We start from the raw sequence: 20,223 nt of genomic DNA, 5'->3' as shown, positions 1-20,223 counted from the left end.
TGTAGCTAAATAGCAAACGTTATCAGCCCACCTTGGTGGCAGTCAGATAGAGGAAACTCCCATTGATACAGCATACCTGCCAACCCCAGAGTAAAAAAATACTGACACTGATTTTCAGGAACAAATACTGATTTTTAAAACTTTAAATGCATATGTAATTATCAACAACATCTACAACCATCTGTAAAGTAACTTAATTATTAAATTAAGCACAGGAGCAATAATTTCCAATTTTACTGTGTGGATAAAGTGTGCAAAATAAATCGCCAGTAGTGCTAGTAAGTGAGGAAGGTTCATTTCTAAAAGAAATTAAGTAAAATTTACTTTGATCAAATTACATCAAGGTTCTCTCTGGCATTTATAAATGTCCCAAGTTCAGGTTGAGTTGTTGATAATGAAGCAGCAAGCTGATGTTTATTATCTTTTTCATGCTGTTTATGTTCATTGGCACCTCCATGCCCAATAGCAAAATCACAATTACACAATTTGCAAAGCACAAGGTTTTCTCCTTTACTAGATGGTTTCACAAATCTAAACAGGATGGCATACTATGAAGATGAAATATAGCAACAGAGCCAACTGTTTGCACAATCCAATATGGTGGTTAAAGACTGGCATGGTAGCCTTGTTTTGAATGTCATATTTCAGAACTCATATCCCTATATCCATGCTATTCATTTACTCTCAGAATGGAACCAGGTGCCTGTTATAAACAGAAAATTGTATGGCAATTTTTATACATTTTTTTTTTTCTAAATGGATTTTTAAGACGAAAAATGTAAAGCTGTAGTCGGTTCCAAAATATGGAACAAATACAAAAAAAGATGGGACATTTCACAGTTATGATACAGAGATTGGTGCCAAATCCCATGAATTTGTCATTTACTACTGCAGCAGAAGGCACACTCTCTATATGGATGCATCTGCAGGGAAACCAAGAGAGTGTATGTTTATTATGGTTGGGTAAGTATTATCAAAGAAACATATTTTACAAGAAATAATTGGTTTATTCTTCAAATATGTTACCCAATCATAATACCTTAGAAGAACATGTAAGAGGTGGAGGTAGATGCATCACTTTACCCCAAGGAGACCAACTTCAGTCCCGTATGGTATGTGAGACAGCTTCTAGATAACCTGATCAGAAAATAGACTCCATATGTTGGGGAGTGACTTTGAAATGGAAAGATTTTCCCTCCATCAAATCAAGATGAAGTCATAAAGCCACATATTTATGAAGCTGTTAAACAACCTGGAAAGATAACCTTCTGCACCACTTGTAGAGGTTCCTTCAGACTGAACTGAGCATTTTAGGGTGAAAGATCTCTGATAAACACTGAAGAAGTGTACTTGGATCACCATCCCACAGCATACAAAATTACAGTTAAAGAACAGTTTTGCTCATCTGCAATGTTTGTGGCAACTGCCCTAACTTCAAGAGCTGATATGCAAAGCAAATTCATTGATGTGGGTTAAGTTTAGTCCAATATGCAGAACATATAGCCCACTTTATTAAAGACAAAAGTGTCTGTGTTGATATATCATCCGTCACCTCTTCGAAGGCAAATGAGTCATGATCTCCCTCGATGCAATGGCTCAGTCTTCCCGAAATACCACTTAAGAGCTCACAATGGATCCTGTAGATGACTATGAGATGAAGTGTCCAAAGTAGACAAGAATTATTACCATTATCTGATTACCCACAAATGGTAGCCTGTAGTTGGCAATGAAATCAGGGGGCTTCATGAGATCCTGATCCATCTTGTTGGGACTGCATGTTGATGGGTTCACCAATAGGAAATGTACTGGCTTATTTTGCCTGCTGACTGCCAAAAGGAGTAAGGTGGCAGGACTTACATGAGAGGTGAACTAATTAAGCTCCTGAGAGCAGTTTGAATAGTGTCTTGTTCAACCTGATTAATCGCCATGATGAATTCCCTTAAGCATAGATCCAGTGTCACTGACCATGTGAAATCCCATATGAACAGAAGATTGGATAGGTCTTTAGTTTATCTGACGACGTCTCTTCCATGGTAACAGGGTGCCAGTGATCATGGACTGATAGGCTTAATTGTGATTGATGCTAACTGTTTCTCAATGAAGCGCTATAGGAAGTTAGATATTGCTGTATGGATGCCAACATTGGTATAAAGTACTCTTGTGCAGTCGACTGAGAATATATTCCATTGCCTTCGTATGCCTCTAAGATAATCAAATATGTATTGCCTAGAAGTATTAATTTTAAGCATAGCGGGTATATAATATTCAAACACTGTTAACAATCGTATTATTATTAATATTAATATTATTATTATTATCACTTGAGTGATTCTCAAGAACTGTTGATTCTTAAGGGCATATTTTAATAACATCCAGATAAGCAGGTTGAGTGACTGGGTTGGAATGAAACTCCTGCCATCATGCTTGCTTAATGCAGTTCAGGGAATATCTTGATTCCTGGCAATTCTGTTGCAAGAATGATTAGGATGGTCCAAGATTCCTACTGAGTGGAGCAATCAGAATGAGACCCTCTGATTCTTTTAATTCCTGTATCACCTTCAGAACCTGAGGTGTTGAAGAAATATACACATTTGGCCATTCCAATTCACAGAAAGAATATGAACTATTCATGCCTATTTGAATCTGGGACAGGTGAGACAAAGGCTGGGATTTAGGCATTCCACCTTGTCACCAATAGTTCTATCATAGGATGATCCCATCTAGCATCTACTGAAAGAAAACTGAGAGATGATGATTTCATTGTTTACATTAGTTCCTTTTTGCAGGACAATAGAGTCTTGCACCCCCCAATCCTCTGTGTTCACATCTGATCATGATTGCCAGAGGTTGTACTTGCAGAAGTATCCTGGAGGCAAGTCCAGGTTGGTTTCACTGCCTTCAAGAATCGACGAATGCATTAATTCAGAAATATTTCTGCCTGATTATTGATTCCAAACCAAGTCAGCTGCAATTCTGAGAGGGTATGAGGCTGGATATGTCCTTCTTGACAAGTAGATTGAGAATGAGGAAGGTAACAATGAAATCCTGTCTTGCTCTAGAATATAACTAGCTTGCTGTTTAGCAGACTTTTGTTGGGGAATCACAAAACATCTGGAAGCCATGTGAGTAGGAACATGAAGCCATTCCTTGCAAATCCACAGATTGCAGTGTCTCTATAAAATGGAGGGTATCAGAACCTATTGTTGCATCCAATCGCGATCCCCAGAGCATAAATGAATTGACTGAATGTGCTTAGGTTAACGACCACGTGATATGTGCTGCATTGTAGCTGAAAGAACTCTGGGCAAAGGCTTAATAGCTGTGTGTAACCTGATACTGAGTCCACTGGAAACCACTTGTTAGGTCCACCACATGCCAAGGTAAATCTTCCCCATTCAGCAATGAAAGATTTAAGCCTTCTCCCTACCGGGATCTGTGATAAGGGGGAGGAGGCATGAATGTATATCATTTGAGATAGGGAGAGTCTCATAAAATGCTGTCAAAAACAACTGACCTCCCTTTGACTCTTCCACTTTGTTCACAATAACTGTAATTTTTGAAGGTTGTAAATTCATTAGGACTGCTTCCCAGTTGCATGTGCTCTAGTGACATCCCTGCAACCTTTTGTTTGCTATCTTTCAATCCCTCTGCTACAGCTGAGACTGAGGGATGGAGGGAAAGTATCCATGGTGACTTGTTGCAAATTCCATCAACCTTATCATTAAAGAGATTAGATGATTATGGTTGTGAGTGTAGTTTGGTCTATGATCATCCTTACGACAGTGGAGGTAGAAAGCATTGCTTTTGTCCAACCCGTTGAAAGTTCAGCTGCTGTTACAGCCATGGCCATAATATGTTAGGCCTCTATTTTACGAAGTGGGCCATTCTATAAACGAAGTGGGCCATTGTGGTCTAAGGTTGACATTGCCCGGGGTGGGACTGGGAGACAAGCGCCCCAATCCTCCAAAATGCCCCATACGGCCTGCGTCTCCTACTGCCTCTGTCAACTAAAATCCAGCTCCTGGCCTTCGCGAGTGGCTTAGATTTGAAGCCCGGCAGACCATGTTTTCTACTAACAGGAGAAGGGGTGAAGGCGGCCCACTGGCGCCTTAAAACCAGTTGCTTCGGGTAGATGGGACTCGTAAACCTTGGATGGTAGCTCATCTAGGAGAAGGAAAACTCTGATTCCAAACCTCTGCTGCCTTGTGGCTATACCCACTCATGGGAAAGGCTAAGGGAGTAAACCCCGACAGAAAATCTGGAGATGGAGTCCCTAAGGTGGTATGACATTGGCTTCAACGTCATTCCGGCAACTCCTGCGACGCCGTTGGTGCCAAGCTGTATCGGCATTCGTCGTTCCCTTGGGCACACCAGCTGCGTGGAGAGGGGGGATCTGCTGCATGGGCAACAGCTGATTCTCCATACCACCCTGCCCAGGCTTCATAGCTCCACTGGAGAGGACACTCCAGCGTCGTCGTACGGCGTCGGCACAACACGAGAAGTAGCAGTTTACCGGTTCTAAGTCAAAGCTCGATTGGCGTAGAGCTTGGCGCCAGGGGTTACTTCTGACGGTGGGAGAGATCATCAGGTCTCACTGGACAGCTACCGCCCGCCTCAAGCTGGGCAGCCCCCAGTCAGTAAGGTGCTGCCCGCCATGGCCTGCCTGCTTCACTGGGTGCGTGGAGCTCAGAGAACCATCTCGACAAGTGGGCCACAAAACTCTGCACCAGGAAAGACTAAAAGAAGAAATAAAAAGACTCCAACTCTTCGTTTTGCAACCTGGAACATCAGGACCATGTGCCCTGGATTGACCACTGACCTACAGCAGATCGACGATGCACGGAAGACTGCCGTCATTGACAGAGAACTCTCCCGACTGGACATCGACATTGCCTGCCTCCAGGAGACCCGACTGGCTGACAGCGGCACCATCAGGGAAGCCAATTACACATTCTTTTGGCAGGGGAAGCCCTTGGATGAACCTAGGCAGCATGGTGTAGGCTTTGCCGTCAAGAACACGCTAATCGCCTTCATTGAACCTCCATCATCAGGTACTGAGAGAATCCTTGCCCTCCGGCTGTCAACATCCTTAGGCCCGGTCAACATCTTCAGTGTGTACGCCCCAACCCTCTACTCCACCTACGAGGAGAAAGACAAGTTTTATGAGGCTCTGGATCAGGCAATATCCAGTATCCCCAACAATGAAAGCCTTTACTTACTAGGAGACTTCAATGCTAGAGTGGGAGCTGACCATGAGGCCTGGTCCACCTGTCTCGGTTTTTACGGAAGGGGCAAGATCAACGAGAATGGTCAGCGACTGCTGGAGATGTGCTGCTCCCACAGCCTATGTGTGACAAACACTTTCTTCAAATGCAAGGAGATCCACCAGGTGTCGTGGAGACACCCACGTTCACGCCACTGGCACCAGCTAGACCTCGTCATCAGCAGGCGTGCAGAACTGGCCAGTGTCCTCCTTACCCGCAGCTACCACAGTGCCGATTGTGACACGGACCATTCCCTCGTGGCCAGTAAGGTGCGAATATTACCCAAGAAGCTGCACCACGCCAAGAAGAAGGGTCACCCACGTATCAACACCTGCTGTGCAAGCAACCCAGAGAAAACACAGCAGTTCATCAGCAAACTGAAGGAAGCCCTCACCAAAGTGACACCTGATGACACCATTGATTCCAAGTGGTCCCATATCCGTGACTCTGTGTACAAATCAGCCATCACAGCTTACGGGAAGAGGGAGCGAAAGAATGTCGACCGGTATGAGGCAAACTGGGAGGAGATGGAGCCCGTGACTGAGGCAAAGAGGAAAGCCCTTCTGGCATACAAGGCTGCACCTAGCCCCAGAACACTACAAGCCCTCAGGATTGCAAGGAATAACGCCCAGAAGACCGCCCGCCGCTGTGCCAACACCTACTGGCTGAACCTTTGCAACAGTATACAGACAGCTGCTGACACCGGGGATACAAGAGGAATGTATGAGGGTATCAAAAAAGCGACAGGCCCCCCCAGCTACAAGACCGCCCCCCTCAAGTCCAAGATGGGCGAAGTCATCACAGACCAGGGGAAACAACTGCAGCGATGGGTTGAGCACTATCTTGAGCTATATGCAACCCAAAACAATGTCACTGGAACTGCCCTGGACGCCATTCCAGACCTGCCTGTCATGGAGGAGCTAGACACACAGCCCACCCTGGAAGAGCTCGGAAAAGCCATCGATTGCCTTGCCTGTGGGAAGGCTCCTGGAAGCGACGGCATTCCGCCTGAAGTCCTCAAGAGCGGAAAACCAGCACTGCTCCAGCCCCTACACACACTCCTCTGCCTTTGCTGGGAACAGGGATACATCCCACAGGACATGCGTGATGCCAACATCGTCACTTTGTACAAAAACAAAGGAGACCGTAGCGACTGCAACAACTATCGGGGCATCTCCCTCCTCAGCATCGTCGGAAAAGCCTTCGCCCGTGTTGCCTTGGCACGCTTGCAGATCCTAGCCTCCCGCGTCTACCCAGAATCCCAGTGTGGATTTCGAGCCGGCAGGTCAACTGTAGACATGATCTTCTCACTACGTCAGCTGCAGGAGAAGTGTCGCGAGCAGCGGATGCCCCTCTACATTGCCTTCATAGACCTGACGAAGGCATTTGACATGGTTAGTCGGAGTGGACTCTTCAAACTCCTGCAGAAGATCGGCTGCCCCCCACGTCTGCTTGCTGTCATTATGTCGTTCCACGAGAACATGCACAGCACAGTGTGCTTCAATGGCGCAACATCTGAAGCATTCCCAGTCGTTAGCGGAGTCAAACAAGGCTGTGTCCTTGCACCGACGCTCTTTGCCATCTTCTTCTCCATGCTTCTCCAGTATGCATTCAAGGACTGCAGCGAGGGAGTGTACATCCATACCAGGGCTGACGGCAAGCTGTTCAACATCGCCCGTCTCCGTGCTAAGACTAAAGTCACAGAGGTACTCATTCGTGAATTGCTCTTTGCCGACGATGCAGCCTTGACATCACACACGGAAGATGGACTCCAGCAGCTGGTATGCTGCCTCTCCCATGCATGTAAGGAATTTGGACTGACCATCAGTTTGAAGAAAACAAATGTCATGGCACAGGACACAGACTCCCCTCCCTCTGTCTCCATCGATGGGTACAATTTGGAAGTTGTCGAGAACTTCACATACCTCGGGTCTAACATCTCCAGCTCACTCTCCATTGATTCTGAGGTGGGCGGCAGGATTGCCAAGGCAGCAGCAGTGATGGCCAGACTTAACCAGAGGGTCTGGAACAACCCCAACCTCACAGAGAAGACCAAACTGCGTGTCTACCAAGCGTGCGTGCTCAGCTCACTTCTCTACAGCAGCGAAACATGGACCACCTATGCAAGACACGAGAGGAAACTCAACAGCTTCCACCTGAGATGTCTGCGGCGCATTCTGCACATCCAGTGGCAGGACAAAGTACCCAACACAGAGGTTCTAGAACGCACCAACATGAACAGCATGTTCTCCATACTCAGCGAGAGGCGCCTTCGCTGGCTCGGCCATGTCAAGAGAATGGACCCAGGTCGCATTCCCAAGGACCTGTTATATGGGGAGTTAGCAGAAAGTGCACGACCAACTGGACGACCACACCTGCACTACAAAGATGTTTGCAAGAAGGATATGAAGACAGCAAACATCAATGTCAACGACTGGGAGAGCTGTGCAAACAACCGTTCCAGCTGGCGTCTAGCTGTCAGGCAGGGAGTTCAAAACGCAGAGGAAAAGAGAAGAATAAAGCAAGCTGAAAAGAGAGCTAAAAAGAAGGATAAGCAAAAGCGTACTTTGGAGCTATGCCATCGTCTCTCGTAGACGGACGGATGCCAAGACAAGATTTTACGAAGTGGGCCATTCTATAAACGGGGCCCATGCATTTCTGGCGAAATTTGGTGTGGAAAAAGGCAAGCTGTGTTCCACCTATTGAAGATCAACATTGACATTGCATGCGATGTTGATCCCACATTACAAATCAATTCATAGGTATCCAAGCTGAAAATTGAGGGAAGGCTTTTGCAAGAAAAAATGTCCATAGACTCTTGGAAAATGTAATTAATGATATAAGCATTTCCAAAATATCAGTAACTTTTCAGATTGTGGAATAAAGGTTCTTCTGCAGACAATGATTACCAGATGTCAGAACTGTAGACCTGGCAGGTAAGAAAAAGAGGACAGAACTCTGATGGGAGTGGGCGAAAAACTTCTTTAAAAAATAGGTAAATATGTAAACTCACATGCTAAGGAAATAAGCTTAGAACATCAAATCAGTGAGGGAAACTGGATATGGCTTCTTGTTGCAGAACTAAAGAAAGAAGCAGAAGGGTTGGCAATATCATTGCATGACCAGGCAATCATGTTGGACAGGATCTGGTCAAGGACAGACAGATGGCATCACAATATACCCTGCTAATGCATGTGGTATAAAGCCGATTATTTTTCCTCCTTTTTAAATACTAACACAGACAAGTTTAAACAGAAGTAACCATCTATAAGTCCAGAACATGTGCTTACTCAAGTGAGGGAAACCAATAAACATAATGCAGGATCCTGATGCATCAATTTCCTCTATCTTGTATCTGTCAAAGCTTCCTCCAGGAAGACTGTTGTAGTCCTTCTCAATGTGGTTGAACCCCTTCCACCGGACGGAAGCACCACATCGCAGTAACCACTCTGCAGCTGCTCTGTCTGGACCTACTTCCTTTATTCGATCATCGTCTACTCTAAAATTAGACAAATCTTAATATCCCATTTGGAGTTGGAATAAGAAACATGTATATTAATGTGTACAAGATGTCAAGTGCAAATCTATGCAAGAATGTCTGAGGTCTGTATCTCTCATGGTGTATACAAGAATGAGAAAGAAATAATCAGTTCCCTGAAAATAAACTATTTTCTGGGTACCATTGCTATTTAAAATTTATTATTATTATTATTTCCATTATTATTATTTTCATTATTATTATTACTGTTATTATTATTAACATGACAAATGCCTTTCTTAGACAAATTTCATTAGCTCAGCATGAACTCATGGCTGATCCAGGATTTTTCATTCAATAAAATGTTTTTATATATCAGGGTTTTGCATTGCAAAGAAAATCAAACTTTGTATAGAAGAATGAATATGTTGGCCTGCAATACCATTAAATTTTAACAAAGGTCATCCACTATTAATTATTTAATAACAGTATTTTTATATAAATTTTCCCCCTTATTTTAAAACTGCATAGACCCAGATCAGCCATCACATAAAGCACAAGCAAATCTGGGTTTAAGCTATGTATAAGGAGTAATCAGTAGTACAAACAACCCTGCTCTGCTGGTGCATTATGCAATGACAGATCATGCTGTTTGCAGTTGGACTCAACATATCAGCATGTATATACAGTAACTATTATATATATTTTGACTTATAAGAAAGTATTTACAGTAATACTCATCACATCACATTTTTCAAGACTAAATAACACTAATACATCTGTTGTTTTCTTTCATTCTCATTGTGATGAGAGGCAATACTATTATGATCAAATGTAACCTTAAATGTCAATGCATTACAGCAGATCACCTTAAATGAAAATGCATTACAGCAGATCACCTTAAATGTAAATGCATTACTGCAGATCACCTTAAATGTAAATGCATTACTGCAGATCACCTTAAATGTAAATGCATAACAGCATTTCACTTTAAATGTAAATGCATAACAGCATTTCACCTTAAATGTAAATGCATAATGGCAGATCACCTTAAATGTAATGCATTACAGCAGATCACCTTAAATGTAAATGCATAACAGCAGATCACCTTAAATGTAAACGCATAATGGCAGATCACCTTAAATGTAAATGCATAATGGTAGATTACCTTAAATGTAAATGCATAACAGCAGATCAGTGGAAAAAGTTACCTCTACTAGTTTAATTGCAGCTTATTATTGTAGAGCTCTACAAGTAAATTTCTCCATGCCTATGTCAGTTTGAGCTGAAACGAATAACCAAACATTCAAATCAAAATATTTTTTAATGAATATTCAAATTGAAAGTCAATATTCAAATAATCAATTGTTTACCTAGCATGTCTAGCAGCATATTTTGTAAAAAAAACAAACAAGATGAAATGAAACCAATGCAACATTGAATCTTTTTACATGGAAAGAACATCAAACCTGTAAAATCACCTGAAATTCAAACCCCGACTCATACAGTAATCATGTCAAGAATCTGATAGTTGCATTCTTCATAATATTGCCACTTATATTCTCAATCACTTGATGCTCTTGGTCTTTTTAACATATCAAGGTGATAAAATACATGGTATAAAACAGGGGCCTTTAATATGTCAAGTTGATAAAATACATGGTATAAAACAGGGGCCTTTAATATGTCAAGTTGATAAAATACATGGTATAAAACAGGGGCCTTTAATATGTCAAGTTGATAAAATACATGGTATAAAACAGGGGCCTTTAATATGTCAAGTTGATAAAATACATGGTATAAAACAGGGGCCTTTAATATATCAAGCTGATAAAATACATGGTATAAAACAGGAGCCTTTAACATGTCAAGTTGATAAAATACATGGTATAAAACGGGGCCTTTAACATGTCAAGTTGACAAAATACATGGTATAAAACAGGGGCCTTTAATATGTCAAGTTGATAAAATACGTGGTATAAAACAGAGGCCTTTAATATGTCAAGTTGATAAAATACATGGTATAAAACAGGAGCCTTTAACATGTCAAGTTGATAAAATACATGGTATAAAACAGGGGCCTTTAACATGTCATGCTGATAAAATACATGGTATAAAACAGGGACCTTTAACATGTCAAGCTGATAAAATACATGGTATAAAACAGGGGCCTTTAATATGCCAAGTTGATAAAATACATGGTATAAAACAGCAGCCTTTAACATGTCAAGCTGATAAAATACATGGTATAAAACAGGGGCCTTTAACATGTCAAGCTGATAAAATACATGGTATAAAACAGGGGCCTTTAATATGCCAAGTTGATAAAATACATGGTATAAAACAGGCGCCTTTAATATGTCAAGTTGATAAAATACATGGTATAAAACAAGGACCTTTAACATGTCAAGCTGATAAAATACATGGTATAAAACAGGGGCCTTTAACATGTCAAGCTGATACAATACATGGTATAAAACAGGGGCCTTTAATATGCCAAGTTGAAAAAATACATGGTATAAAACAGGGGCCTTTAACATGTCAAGCTGATAAAATACATGGTATAAAACAGGGGCCTTTAACATGTCAAGCTGATAAAATACATGGTATAAAAGAGGGGCCTTTAATATGTCAAGCTCATAAAATACATGGCATAAAACAGGGGCCTTTAACAAAATGTGACCTAAGTCTTTACATTTCAATCACTGTATGAAAATTAAATTAAACTGATCACATGTGCATGCATCTTTCATTGTAAATAAATCACTTCCAATAGATTTCTGAGATAATCTTCACATTTAACTGAACATGTAACCATGTTACTTACCTTCTTCATTTATAGTGTTTAGAATGTTGCTTAATTTGGGGCTAGGTCAATAAATACCAAAGCAGACAGGGGAAAAATTAATTTTACAGCTCTTTTTTATATTGACAAATAATGCTGTCCAAATCCATTCAATTAATATTCCAATATGAATGTTTGATACTAGTTTCAGTTCTAATGTCAGCGGATCTGTTTGGGGGTCTGAAGAACACATGGATAATGGGATGGGATGGCTATCTAGTCAACAGATGTCTTAGTTATAGAAAAACTTAACTGACTCATTGCATACAGGATTCTGTCTAGGATAGTTAGGGATTTTCTTTATAAACAGTGATATCCTGATGTATTATACTGTATGTGCCTGACTTTTTCTCCATCCTGCCAGTGGATGACCTTGAAACTTACCTTGTACTCATACATTTAAGTAATAAACCCATCATCCCAAATGTTCCAAAATGAAACTTTCCCCTTCCACATGAGCCAGCTAATTGTACCTATTAACTGAATTGCAAAGACCAATCAAGAAAATAAAGTCATCTCAATGTGTCATTTCTTGCCTGCTCACAACTGCAGTGTCCATCTGGTGCAGACACTAGTAAGGGAATAAGTGAATCAAAAGTACTATTCATTTGATTTGGGCATATCTATGCAAATGGTCAGTTAAAGTTATATTTATTCCCAGACAACCTCTCTGTTGCCACCATCACTAAAAATGATCAGTTAATGATGCATGGGACAACATCATACAAGCTTGGATTAATATGTAGGTATCTTTTTTTATGGTCTTGAATTATCACATTTTGTCAACTGTACAACTCGTTATGTCTTTATTAAGTAAATTATCTCAATTTATATTCATTCAATCTTTATTAAATCAATGGCTATTCAAAGAAGACTTTAATCAAAGGGGTCAATTTGTAAATGATACACAGTTTTTGGTTTGGTGTTTTGTACAGGATAAATTATTTTGCTTTCTAAATATTGTAAAAACACGTGAAAAAAATATAAATTGGAAAAGCAAAAGTGCAATGCAATGTGGGATTTCCAAGCTCAAGATATGAAACTTTCACATTAGTCATCTTGTTTTGTTAAGATTATAATAAATCTCATCTTACCTGAATGCATTATGAAAATAATTATTACTAACGTGACTGGAAAGCTGGAATTATCCAGGGGACAATTGATCAGGCTGTCCACTGACTGTGGCCAGTGAGTTTGGTTTGGATTTGTTTTATGTATATTTATTTTGTATTGTGTGAATGACTTTTGTCTGTGACTGAGGATAGAGTTTTTGTGTGTAGCTGCTTTTTGCCATGTTTGCAAGTTATAAATAGGCTGTTTACTGATATCTTAGTTCAATGTCCATTTTTTTTTAATACAGAAACTTAGAATGTGATGGAAGAAAATGTGTGACCCACATCTGTCATTTTATTGTGTTTTATATATGTTTGTTGTCAAACAAATTATTCATTCGTGTCTTAAGATCTGTGGTGGAATAATTTTCAGTTGTGTTTAGATATAATTTGAGAGGAATCATGTTTTTAAATTATTCAATGGAATTACAAAGTGCTCAATTATATTTTGGACTAAAACACTACTTTGGGATCATTGTCACTTCATGCAAGGACATTCTAGATTATACCATTGGGATACATCAAGACTGTTGGTACATCAGCTCATTCAAGACTTGGAATTTATACAGAATATTCTATACCTTTGGATTTGTGACAGAACATTTCACAACACTGTAAGTTCCTTTTTCAATTTTCACTTTATAAAGAGATATAAATTGTTTCTTGAATTTTACAAAACCTGATGATTTTGCTTTTCTCTGTTTCCTAGTTTAAGACCACAGATTTGTAACAGTCAGCTGAATATTCTAAAAGTGAGATCATTGGGCCAGTCAATTATTTTCAATACTATCAAATGTAAATTTCCCTTTGATTGTCTGATATGATGAAGCAATCTTTTAAGGCTCAAGTCCAGTTTTTATAGACTATCTATTAGAGCTGCATGGTGTACTGGTATACCAGTTTACTGCAGTATTTTGTTCTGGTGATATATACTACAATGTTTTAACTGTACCGGTATGTCGGTAGTTTCTGTCAGCAGGGACTGTATAGAAGTTCCTGAGCAATCTTTTTAAGACTTTAATGGTATGACAAATGATAAAATAGTTTTAAAAAGCATCTCTTTTTACAAAACAGTTGTAACTGTCACAAATTAATGGTGACAAATATAAATCTATTTCTGATCCTTTAATTACATCCGTGACACCTGTCATGTATGATATTATGGCTATATGGTCTTAAACTAAATAACATAAAAGAGAGAAAACCAGCATATTTTTGTAAAATTGAACAAATAATTTATTTCCCTTGAATTCAAGGTGAAAATTTAAAAAGAACCACAGTATTATGAATTAAATCCAAAGCAGCCCTAAAAGTTTTATCACAAGTCCAAAAGTATAAGTTCCAACTGAATTCCAGTGGTATTCCAAAAATATTCCAATACTAAATGTGCTGATATGCCTGTAGTCTCAGATATGCTGATATGCTTCTCACATTGATAGAGATGATGTGCTAAGACTTTTGACGTATCACAATAATATAATCTCCTAAAATGTTCTTATCTGAATTCACTATGATTCCAATTTATTTTTCCAGTCCAAGAATATTACTGATGATCACTTCTGTATTTCCAGTGAATAATAATTTGAACGAATAATTCTACCCAAATCAAATACTGAATACAAAAATAAGAATGATTCTGCTAAAGATGTTAAAGCAAGAATGAGTAATTTCTCAAGTAAACAAGATTATATAAAAGGTCAAGACACAAAACAGAACTAGGATGAGGGTCAAAAATCATTTTTAGAACATTTTAAGTAGTCAACAAGATAAGGTCTATTACTAAAATTATAATAAAGCAAACATCAGGAAGACCTGGATTTTATGGGGGAATTCCAATGTCCTAGACCCACATCCAAATAAAGATTTTTTCTATATTGAAATGTAATGATTTGAATAATTAATCCACAATCAAAGAAAATATTAGTTACATATTTTATTGTTTACAAAATCAATGTTATTGGTCAGGTACAACATGAATTTTGGATTAGGTCAATTACTAAATACAATTATACACAACATTTATTAGGTCAAGTACTAAATACAATTATACATAATATTTATTAGGTCAAGTACTAGATACAATTATACATAACATTGATTAGGTCAAGTACTAAATACAATTATACACAAATTTAATAAGCGCAGCTGTTTTCTGAACTATATGTAATTTCTCAGGTCCACTAAATATTTTGTCGTTGTGTAAGTATGTTTAATGTTCACTGACCTTCTCTGATAAATATCTTGCCTGGGTGTTGGCATCCCACTCAAAGTTTCCCCACATATTGTATCACTAGTGTACTAGAAAATATAGTAGACTTCATAATCTACACTTCCAATTTTTATCAATAGGCACTTTAATATCAGCACAATGTCTTTCGCAGTATCAGCTACAGTGTAAACTTAATCATCCCACTTTAGTTACAGCTTTTAGATTGCAACTTACACAAAAATTAACATACACAGCAAATTCATCTACTGTAAGGTACTGGACATTTTATTATTGGGCAGGGGTTGTGATCTTCGTATGAGCTGAAATATTTCCTAGTCTTTTATCTCAAGATAATTAATATTTTTCCTAATAATATCATGAATAGAATATGGTGTTATTTTGCTATAAATCAGAGCAAGGTATTTTTCCAGTTATTCACAGATGGAAAGTAAACAAAAAGGTGACAGGCCCTTGTCCCAGAACTTTGAATTGTTGGTCCATTATATAATTGTGGTTTACTGTGGTACATATCACAGTACTTTGGAAAATGCAGTGGTACACATTTTTTGTGGTGCCCACCTCTACTATATATTACTGGAGTAGTGGGTATGTTGTTTATAACAGGATACCACACTACACTGTACATAAGCAGAACTTACACAATGTTGTTGGTCAAACAAAGTTTTCAGCCAATCATAGCATATGTTTCACTAATTATTGTTATGATTACAAAAGGTACATGTTCTGTCATTTTATACTGCCATGCTGAATTAGGATATCTGTGGAAATAGTGATTCTTTTATATCTAGTCAAAAACAGACTAATATTATTACATGTATGCGTCATGTTCTAGTCAAATTTACGCAGTTTGTCTTTCATTAAAATACTGTATCTTTGAAGTTTATCAATGGTTTCCCTGTATTCTATTATTGAAAATTATATTTCTCATTGACCAGTTTCTTTCAAAGTTGAATGGCCCTGCTGGCCAGCAAATAGTCATATCTTAAGTCTATGGCTGCTGTTGTTAAAACACATTTTGGGACCTGGTTCACCAGATTATGGGCCACGGGCCTGGCCAGGTTACAAAAGGGTTAATAATGATGGGAGAATGTAAACCAAAGAATGTTACACAAGTTGTCTGGGAGGAAACAAAACATTCTGTTAACCGATTTGACCCCGATCCCATCTGTAAGCATGATGAGGCTGTACCCTACTTCCAAGCTCTGCAGCATCAAGGTCATTTAAGATACACCAACGTGGGTGGTATTAAATAAAAGCAGACAGATATAGCTCTAAACTGATACCAAATAATCTGGAAGTTCTAGTTGCACTACAAAATACGCTACAAAATACAGAGGGAAAAACCTCATTTTTTGGACCCGTTTTTTTTTCACCCAAAATTCGCTTGAGGTTGGAATGCGATTTTGTGTCCGGATTTTAGACCTTTTGGCCTCAGATCTAAGGCATACTGGTCTTAACTGCACACAGACAGGTGATTCTTTGCAAAAACTAGGATAAGGTGGGCATTTGGAATAAATTGTGGTCTACATACGAAAATGATGGGTCCATTAACATTAAGCACAAAAAAAATTAAAAAAAAGAACTCCAACTTTTACCCTTCTGCTCATGCATGAGCAAAATAACCAACGCAAAAGGATGTTTCTAATACAACTAGGCTTTAGTCTCATGGAAAATCTGTTGAAAGCTGATGTATTATGATGCATTCAGAAACAGCCCCCCAAATGTCTTTCCTACGCACATTTCCAGTAAAAACAACAAAAACCTCTGAGGCCGAATGAATTAATGGGAGAATTTTGGTGACATCACCAAATCTGAATACTACTTATTTATTTCATCATTTGTACATCACTATTGCACGTAAGGTAAGAAAAGAGCCATTCTTTGACAATTTCTAAGAAATTTCCATAAACCTGATTAACCGATTCGGCCCCAATCCCGTCTGTAGGTGTAATGAGGCTGTACCCTACTTCCAAGCTCTGCAGCATCAAGATCATTTAAGATACACCAACGTGGGTGGTATTAAATAAAAGCAGACAGATACAGCTCTAAAATGATACCAAATAATCTGAAGTTCTAGTTGCACTACAAAATACAGAGGGAGAAGCCTCATTTTTTGGACCTGGTTTTTTTTCATCCAAAATTCGCTTGAGGTTGGAATGTGATTTTGTGTCCGAATTTTAGACCTTTTGGCCTCAGATCTAAGGCATACCAGTCTTAACTGCACACAGACAGGTGATTCTTTGCAAAAACTAGGATAAGGTGGGCATTTGGAATAAATTGTGGTCTACATACGAAAATAAAAAAAAAGAACTCCAACTTTTACCCTTCTGCTCATGCGCGAGCAAAAAAACCAATGCAAAAGGATGTTTCTAATACAACTAGGTTTTAGTCTCATGGAAAATCTGTTGAAAGCCAAAGTATTACGATGTATTCAGAAATAGGTCCCCAAATGTCTTTCCTATGCACATTTCCAGCAAAAACGACAAAAACCTCTGGGGCCGAATGAGTTAAGTGTCAAAATGATGTTTAACACAGCTCTGTGCTGTACAGTACTACAGTTATGCTCTTCTCTTCTGGAAAAGGTCTAACAGGTCACTTAATAAGCATTTACCTTACATTTGTTAAAAAAGGATGACTTCCTATGCAAGCATAACTCTTTAGCTATCAAGTGGACATAACCCAAATAAATAATGGACCACAAGATTTAAGGAACAGAAAAAATTACTTGTTAAACACAGCGTTCAACCATCCCCAGAAGTGCTGTCTTTGCATTAGGCATGGGTCAGCATGTCCAGTCAGGATTTTATGTCCTGTTCTGTTCCAATGTGACGTAACCCTTGAAACCTAAAACGAAAGTTGCCATTTTTATATGTGTATAATACAGGCATAAAATAGCACTAACAACCAAAATGAATCAAATGTTAAAGCATGCCTTCAGAAAGAAGATTTCTACTAGAACTTTTGATGGATATTGATGTCCTGGCTTTCATAAATCATTTATTATCCAATCAGCATGTCCTCATAAAAATCCTTACTAAGTATTCTCATGAGGAAAAACTTCCCACCATAATAGGCGTCCAGTCTGCTACAATAACTCAAAATGTGATAGCAACATGAATAACAGCTGATAAATGCCAAACATGAATAACAACTGATAAATGCATCAGTAACACTTAATAAAAGTGTTTAGCTTTATGAAGTTTCCAACATGACTTACAGCTGATAAATGCATCAGTAACACTGTTGAGAATAGCACTGAGTTTCAAATGGATCTGCCACTACTGACGTTTAGTTGTGGTTCTATATTATCATTTGTGCATATTTACAAGAAACTTTTATGATATTTTTCATAATGAAATCGGCATCCACTGCATTTTTGTCTTATTTGTATTTGGATTTTCTATCTGATAATAAATACATATCTTAACAGTAAATCTGCCATCATCCTTAAGAGAATTTTTATGTCCAAGTGTAATTTATTGAATTTTATTAACCTGGATATAATGCTAAGAATGTACAAATACACTTTGCCCATTAATTTAAAAACAAATTTTATATTTAAAAAATATGAGTCTGTCATAAGCTCTTGTGCTTACATGCAAATGATTTTCCCAATTTGAATCTTTTAGCTTGGAAAGACAAATAATCTCTGAAAACCGAAACAATGATAAATATTATAAACACTTTGTGTGCTAAATTACATTTCTTTATGTAACACATTCTATCGACTTTTGTTTTCAATGTGCTATTAACGTTAATGTTAGTCCGCAATACATTGTTTTTCAAGGGCATATGTCGTACAAAGGTGCCACTGGTAGAAGTAGACTCCCGGTTACCATAAACACCGAAATACACTGAAAAACCGAAATACACCGAAAGACTCATGTGAATAGTCCTACAACGTAAGTCGTATCACATGTTATTTATGTTTTAGTGCTACCCAAAATATAGTCCTACAATGTAAGACATAGCACATGTTGTTTTTGTTTTAGTGCCCACAACATAAATATCAGAGTCAAGGTCTTTCATGTAGGACTACCCAAAACATAAATATCAAAGGCGAGGTCTTACATTGAAGGACTATCCCGTGAAGTGCGTACACAGGCACTTTCCGACAACAGGTGATCATTGTCATTTGATGTGCATGGTTTGTTAAAATAACTAAAAACAATTCAAACTAAATGATAGGCATCACGATGAAAGAAATATATTTCAAATAAGGTCACGGTGTAAATAAATGCGTCGAAACGAAGGACTCAATAGGAATATGATATAACTGTGGTTGAAAACTGGAGAAAAGATCCCCAAAACGGCCTACTAGCAACTATGTTTTATAAAATCAAAAGAATTAATCGTTACAAAAGCTAATGTGAAAAACATCATGGAAATTTAGTAAGCAAATAAATAATAAAGAAAACAAAATTTACCTTTTGGAGTAGCCGTATTCCTGTAGCCATTTTCTGTAATGATATATTGTTTCCTCCGACACATCGATAAACCGTCGCTTTAGAGAACAATTGTAAATGGTTTGTGTTTCAAAGACATTTTTCAGCACATGATAGGCTATACATGGCGGCCATTATATCTGGTGGATGAAGACCCTAGAAAAATCCCGGGAAGAGTTATCGACCTACGTGAAGATTTGTTTCTTTGTAACATAATAGAGAGACAGAAAGGATATTATTTTCTAGCTTTTTTTTAAAATAATTTGAAGATTTTTTTTAAAACAAAAATTCTTTATAATAAACAAATTGTAAATCCAATTATATGGAATTTTTACACAGCAAAGCTCGTATTAAAATACATAATACATGTCAATACTAACTATCCTTTCAAAAAAAGTTGGAAAATGGCCTATATAAAAGTTTTGGTATGGATAAAAAGTACTTTCTACTGGCATTTATATAACATTAAATTGTCACAAGAAAGGGAAAGCAAAGCAGGCACGTTTATTTTAGCTGGATATGAGTAATAATATGTGCTGCATGGAGGTAAACGGGAATTAACATTATGCCGTACGTTTACATGGGGGGGGGGGGGCATATTGTAAGAATGTACGCGTCTCACGGAAATTTAACATGGAGATGGCAGTATTGGGTCCGTGACTAATACCTTACATTTTTCTTTCTATCCAACGTACAGTTTTATTTAAAATTCAATAACCAGTTGTTCATTACTATCCGACAGACCACATTTTCTACAACTATCCAACACCTACATTTTGAGTACAATCCAAAAGGCCGCGTGTAGTGACCAAAACCGCATACCAAATATTCAGCGAAGTGGGTAAGATC

At 38.4% G+C, this 20,223-nt stretch overlaps 1 protein-coding gene across 1 annotated transcript in view; it reads right to left on the bottom strand.

Moving 5' to 3' along the window:
- Positions 1-19,512, bottom strand: part of LOC149802098 (ATP synthase subunit s, mitochondrial-like) — a 31,716-nt gene extending 12,204 nt beyond the window's left edge. The window contains exons 1-3 of the mRNA XM_089956499.1: positions 19,357-19,512; positions 17,655-17,773; positions 8,555-8,763 (exon numbers count right to left, since the gene is read on the bottom strand). Of these exons, the coding sequence (XP_089812625.1) occupies positions 8,555-8,763; positions 17,655-17,773; positions 19,357-19,386 (358 nt within the window). The 5' untranslated portion in view covers positions 19,387-19,512. The remainder of the gene's footprint in view (positions 1-8,554; positions 8,764-17,654; positions 17,774-19,356) is intronic.
- Between the last annotated feature and the right edge of the window lie 711 nt (positions 19,513-20,223).

The sequence above is a fragment of the Sinohyriopsis cumingii genome, chromosome 4 (assembly GCF_028554795.1).
Source record: "Sinohyriopsis cumingii isolate HCF-2022 chromosome 4, ASM2855479v2, whole genome shotgun sequence".
Classification (NCBI taxonomy): Eukaryota; Metazoa; Mollusca; class Bivalvia; order Unionida; family Unionidae; genus Sinohyriopsis; species Sinohyriopsis cumingii.
The sequence above is the reverse complement of the archived record's forward strand: the minus strand, read 5'-3'. Positions and strand labels throughout refer to the sequence as shown.